The sequence below is a fragment of the Amblyomma maculatum genome, chromosome 9, assembly GCF_055883805.1.
Source record: "Amblyomma maculatum isolate TAMU_Amacu chromosome 9, ASM5588380v1, whole genome shotgun sequence".
NCBI classification, from domain to species: Eukaryota; Metazoa; Arthropoda; class Arachnida; order Ixodida; family Ixodidae; genus Amblyomma; species Amblyomma maculatum.
The window spans coordinates 71,495,411-71,501,390 of record NC_139352.1 but is presented as its reverse complement, the minus strand read 5'-3'; the positions used below and the strand labels follow the sequence as shown (position 1 = coordinate 71,501,390).

The window sequence follows — 5,980 nt, the reverse complement described above, 5'->3', positions numbered from 1 at the left end:
AATCGTGAGCGCCATATACAGTGGAGGCCCAAGAGCATAATTAAATCAAACGGTACCCAATCCTCACTTTTTACGCATAAGTACCGTATGCCATGCGGGTCTAGCGGAAAATCTTTCATTAGCATTCTTTGCAATACATCATAAAAATATACCCCTTCCCAACATTGTAAAAAAAAACATGGTCTATTGTTTCTGGCTTTCTGCGTATTAAACAGTGTAATCCCCAACGTATAAATAATCTCTTTTCCTCCAAAAATGTTTTTACCTGCAAGTTTCCGGTGTGCAATTTAAAAAAAGAAGGTTTTTGCTCCTGGCGTCACCAGCATTCTTTTTGCCCTTATTAGCACATCTGCGCCTGGGCCTCTACTGTACAAGGCCCCGTACAAAGGCACTGGAAACATAATGTCGCACATTGCACAGTACAATTTCTTTCGTTTTACTGTTGACAAATAATCGCTTGCAAAACCTCGCTGAAAGAAATGGCACACTTGCTACGACTTCTCTATAAAAGCCCTTAGTACCTGCGGAAGACGCTTCAGTTGAAACAACGTACTCCGGGAGCAGCCGCCTCAGTCTGACTTGGCATACGGTGCGTAAGAAAGGGTCTGTCATGTCTCTAAAAAACAAAAGAACAACTGACCAGCTGTCGCAAAAAAAGGTGGTCCAATCATAGCCCACCGTCTTTTACTCGCCTGAACAAGTTGGTCCGGCTGCAGCGCTATCATTCAGATGCCCAGACAAATATGACGACTTCCTTGTGCAGCTTCTGAATATTTAACCGGGAACAGTGCAATACCAGCACAACATACCAGACCTTGGTGATAAAGAAAAAGTTGAAAACTGTGGCCCTGGCAAAAATATATAGGGTGGTTCCTCCCCACTTTTCAGCTTTGTTTTTTATTTCTTTAGCCTGCACTCTCCAATACTGTTCACTGTCACTGTAAGCCATAAGCGGAACTCCCAAGTACCTATGTGGTGTCGTCGTCCAAGGCACACCCTGGTCAGTGTGTTCAGACGTAGATGGCCATTTTCCATGTCGAAGTCCGAGGCTGTTGTTGTTGTGGCTGTAGGAAGAACAAAAAGAAAGTGCACGGGCCTGCTTATCTGGTGTCGTCGTCCAAGGCACACACTGGTCAGTGTGTTCAGGCGTAGATGGCCATTTTCCATGTCAAAGTCCGAAGCTGTTGTTGTTGTGGCTGTAGGAAGAAGGAAAAGAAAGTGCACGGGTCTGCTACTGGCTCTATAGCTCAGCCACCTCCGCTGCCTCGTGCGGACAGAAGAGAGAAACGAGAGAAGAAAGAAAAAGAAGAAGGAGAGAAAGACGCGCGCTGCAACAGCCGTCGTCCACCACCTAGGCGCTGGCGGGTGCAATGACGGCCCAAAATAGATAAAAATTCTGTCGCTGGCTAGCCTCCGCCGCAAGTGGCGTTGACTTACTAGTCCCAACCCCCGCAGGGCTAGGAACAGCCACCCTTGTCAGTCCGAGGCATTTCGACCAGTTAACTTTACTTCCGGTGACATGACTGAATTCGCGCACACATTTCACAGCTTGGCATACGACCCCCTCGTCATCGGTAAAAACAGCGATGTCATCCGCTTACACAACAGCTTTACTTCGGCTGCTTATACCTTGAATCCCTGAATGCTATTATTTTTGAGTATTTTCAAACAAAAGGTCTCTATAAAATAAAAGATGGCTGGTGGGACAGCCCTGGCGTACGGAACGCTGTACGCTAACGGGGGCCCTAAACATTTGTTAACGATCAATCTCGTCGTGCAGCTGCTGTACGCCAAGGCCATGCCCTCACGGACAACAGAACCGATATTCACATGGTCTAAAATGACAAATAGTTTGTGAGCGACACAGTCAAATAAATGCCTTTGCTAAGTCTATCTGAAGAAAGGCCAACCGGCCATTACTGTCATCACAGTATTCTAGTAGAATACGCACTGTATGGATATTGGTGAAAATAGAGCGCCATTTAATCCCACACGTCTGATGAGGCCCAACTATGTCAATAATCACAGTCTGCAACCTTCCCACCAGAACCTTCATAAAAATTTTGTACTCCACGTTCGTGAGTGCTATTGGCCTGTATGCAGTAATCAGTCTTAACTTACTTATTTCAAGTGAGACACGCCCCTGAACGTGAAACACTTCATAATTCCCTTTGTCTACCGTGAGGATGATAGCGGAATTCTGCGAGTGACAGATATTGCGCTCTTCCAATTCTGTAAACGAATTTTAGAACACTGGTGAACTTGGATGCATTCAATTAAATGTGTTCGACAAGGGGCGCGCGATGTACCGTCACGACAGGTCATGACGTCACCAGGCGATTTGTTGTTGTGGCTGTTGGAAGAAGGAAAAGAAAATGCACGGGCCTGCAAGTACTTGCTCTGTAGCTGAGCCACCTCCGCTGCCTTGTGCGGACAGAAGAGACAAAGTAAAGAAGAAAGAAAAAGAAGACGGAAAGAAAGACGCGCGCTGCAACAGCCGTCGTCCGCCACCTAGGCGGTGCCGGGTGCGATGACGGCCCACACCAGATAAAAATTTGGTGGCAGGCTAGACCCCGCCGCGAGCGGCGTTGACCTACCAGTCCCAGCCCCGTAGTACCAAGAACAGCCACCCTTCACCACTTCCTCCTTTCCTCCAGGCAATTTATGCATCGGCAGTTGAAATTGCAAGTATAGGCTGCCTAATACACGACCACAGAAATCCAAGAACGCCCCAGGACATGACTCTGGACACCAGCCACGATCTAGGGTCAGGAAACGGAGGCGCCGGCCCAGGTCCTGACAAAGTCAAAGGAAGAAATTAATGCAGTGCGAAGACACAGGCAAAAAGGTGAGCTGGCCAGTTATGACCTCCGCTTGGGAAACGTCTCTAGAGAAGGAACTGGTAGAATAGCTCGCTAAGAGAGACAGAGAGCTTGAAACCATAAAGAAGGAATTGGCAGAAATGAGAAAGCTTATTAATGATTTCCAATTTCCAATGAGTTATTTTCCCTATCAGACGAAGCCGCTTCGGCCACTGCAGCGTTCAAGTAAATTTTACACTTTCGGAGGTGTTAGGGAAGAAAAAGTGATGGAGCCAGACATCGCTTCGTATATAGGTGACAATTATTTGCTCTTCTTCATTTGGAAGGAGCTTTCATTTTTAGACATGCTATGACCCTGCCATTCAATATAATAAGGAGCTGAAATGTTGGCAGCATCTCTGACTTCCTGAAAACAAAGCTAGACGTTGCAACAAAACTTTTGAGCAGCTGCGTCCACAAACTAGGACATCTGGCTGCAAGGGGATGTTTTCCCACTAAAAAAACAAGAAGAGTACGGCGGATCACTGTGCTAAGGTTCCCGCAAGCAGCAGACAAAGTTCACTAAAGGTTTTCAAGGCAACCATCTAGCTTTGCTCACGTAACCTTCAAGTACCGCCAATAAAGTGGCCATTTTTTCTTTGTTATCGTCGCGCCGACTTCCTTATATCTGACAGGAAGGAGTATAACACAAAAAATGTCATAACGACACATCTCGACCTTTTTTGCTCTCTTAGAGGGCGACGAACGTTTCATCTATTTTACTTCTTGTGATCGGCTATTGCAGCGTGGGGTTGGTCTATCCGTGCTGTAAACAACGCGTGACTACTCCGAAAACAAGAATAGAAGGAGTGACAGAATAAAGTCTTTTTCTGACGTAACGAGAGATCAGATGCAAGGAAAAAACACAAGTGCATATCCACCTGCAACCGCTAGTACTTCGGTGAGGGATAAAAGATCCGCATTCAAGTCCAGGTGCTGTTGTAGCGTGCACTTTGCGACCAGAAATATAAGGAAGCATGCGGTTCGTTGTGATCTGCGCTGCACTGATTTTTGTCATCTTTGTGCAAGATGCTACAGCCTACTTCGACCAGTTTCCCAGGGACGTTTTGCAAGGACCATCTAGAAGCTATGGTCATCGCAGACGTGTAAGTGTATTGCATCGCACTAAAAACCATCTATAGTGCGTCCGCTCTGAATGGATTTTCATCGTAGCCAATAGTATTAAGGAATCAAATTTCGTCGCTCGTTTTATCTTAGGAAGATCGGTTTATGACGCAGAAAACACCAAAACGAATTAAATGTAATGTTGTGGGAAAAACTACAAAACAACTAATGGGAAGCATATAGGACAGCATCTCCACACTACTTTAGAGCAGTCAACAACCATTTAGACCGAGAAGGTGCGTGTATATAATGTAATGAACCATGGCCCCAACGCGAAGAGGCGGCACCCAGAGACGAGTACGTGACACCAGCGATGAAATTTAGCCGCCAGCCCTCATAGAGTTCACAGCATCTCGGAAATCAGTTGCACTGAAAGGTGTATCCTTTATAGATAAGGTATTTTGGGGTATAATGCATATCCGCAGACTTGTATCTGAATGATATAAATGCAATTTGCTAGCACCAATGGACAACAAGACAATGCAACCGGTTCACTGATATTAATGACTACAGCGATGCAAATATGGGCGGCAATTTCGCGCTCAAGCGTCAGTAAATTTGCATTCTTTGCAGTAAAAACCTTATTTGTTATTATGTATGAGTACAGCGATCACTTGTATTGGCAACAAATGTAAAGAAGGAAAGCGGCTCCGAAGAAAAAAGGAGCAGACGAACCCTTCGCATGCCTTGTTTGTCTATTACGGCACTAAAGCGCAAACGAATGAACTAAAGAATTCGTGTTTATTACAAGGATAATGATCGGCGTAATGATGATTGGCGTTCTTTGAATTTGTCCCTAGTTTTGGCTCGAACTCTTTGGCAAATACAAAAGAAGTGCACTGCCTTTAAGAAAAAAGAAAGACGAGCTAACTAAAGAAATGACTGTTTTTACCACAGAAAAAAGGAGTTGGACGCATGTGCAAGTTTACCAGTCAGTGCAAACGCAATCTGTGCTGTGTGGACAAAAGAGGCAGCAGGACATGCCAGCGTCGGGCTAAGCTATATGAGTACTGCAGCGAGAACCAGGTGAAAGGAGGGGCATACAGCGATTACTGCCCTTGTGCATACGGAGCTGGTAAGTTTCATTATTCTGCATCCATGAATTGGCACACACACGTATGAAATTAATTTTATTTTTTTTTCCTGGTTTTGCAGGTTCTTGTTACGTGTTTTCAGATCGATCGTTTGGGCAATGTTCGTACTAAGGCATCACGGTGGCAAAAATGAGTACTCGACAGATGTTTTGTGATATATTTGGACTGTGTGCTGTCTGGTTTTACATATTTAAATAAAGCTATTAGATATAAAGTGGTGTTTCTGCAGCGCTTCCTTTCACGCTACATGATGCATGAGCGCGTTGCGAAACTGTGGCCATTAAGATCACTACTAAGTATAAGGAAAAAGATTGACTCACGATGCTCGAAGGGTGTTCTAAGTAGCGACTATATATATATATATAGATCTTGTTAAGGAGTAATGTCTCGTCAGAAGTCGCCGGGACACAGAAGTCACAGTAGTCACAGTGCACAGATCGGCAGCAAACTAGGTCAAAAGCAGAGCCAGCGCCTCAAGGCTAGAACTTCGGCTTCGTCGCCTCGAGGAGAGACACGCTCGTGACCAGCGCAGAACGAAGACAGACTCTACCATATCCAACCCCCCCTCCCTCAGTAAAAAGAAGCATCGTCCCGATGCTCGCGTTGGAAGAAAAAAAAATCATCGCATGGAGGGCAGTCGCTCGGCGAACGGAAAGAGTTAGCACTATCGGTCGTAATACGGTCTCAGGCGGACCCCGTGGATCGCCTCAGGGAGCGCTGAGCGTCGGGACCTTTGCAATCCACCACGAACAACCTCGTAGGTAGGTGCCCGACTGGTCTTAGCACTTTGTACAGCCCGAAGTATCGACAGAGAAGTTTCTCGCTAGGCCTCGTCGACGTATAGGAAATGAGACCCAGACACGGTATCCAGCTGTGTACCGAAAATCGCTGCGTCGGAGG

At 45.9% G+C, this 5,980-nt stretch overlaps 1 protein-coding gene across 1 annotated transcript; it reads left to right on the top strand.

The window, feature by feature from the left end:
• Nucleotides 1–3,794: 3,794 nt before the first annotated feature.
• On the top strand, nucleotides 3,795–5,283 carry LOC146179367 (uncharacterized). Its single transcript, XM_084579879.1, has 3 exons — nucleotides 3,795–3,967; nucleotides 4,884–5,061; nucleotides 5,142–5,283. Exons 1-3 carry the CDS (start codon nucleotides 3,839–3,841, stop codon nucleotides 5,189–5,191), a joined length of 357 nt encoding a protein of 118 aa, XP_084436005.1. The 5' UTR covers nucleotides 3,795–3,838; the 3' UTR covers nucleotides 5,192–5,283.
• Nucleotides 5,284–5,980: the final 697 nt, after the last annotated feature.

Bases quoted from the DNA above. Each gene is read 5' to 3' on its own strand.
- LOC146179367 (XM_084579879.1), top strand. From the start codon at position 3,839: ATGCGGTTCGTTGTGATCTGCGCTGCACTGATTTTTGTCATCTTTGTG. The intron at 3,968-4,883 runs GTAAGTGTATTG...TTTTTACCACAG, and splicing joins GCTATGGTCATCGCAGACGT to AAAAAAGGAGTTGGACGCAT. The intron at 5,062-5,141 runs GTAAGTTTCATT...CTGGTTTTGCAG, and splicing joins CCCTTGTGCATACGGAGCTG to GTTCTTGTTACGTGTTTTCA.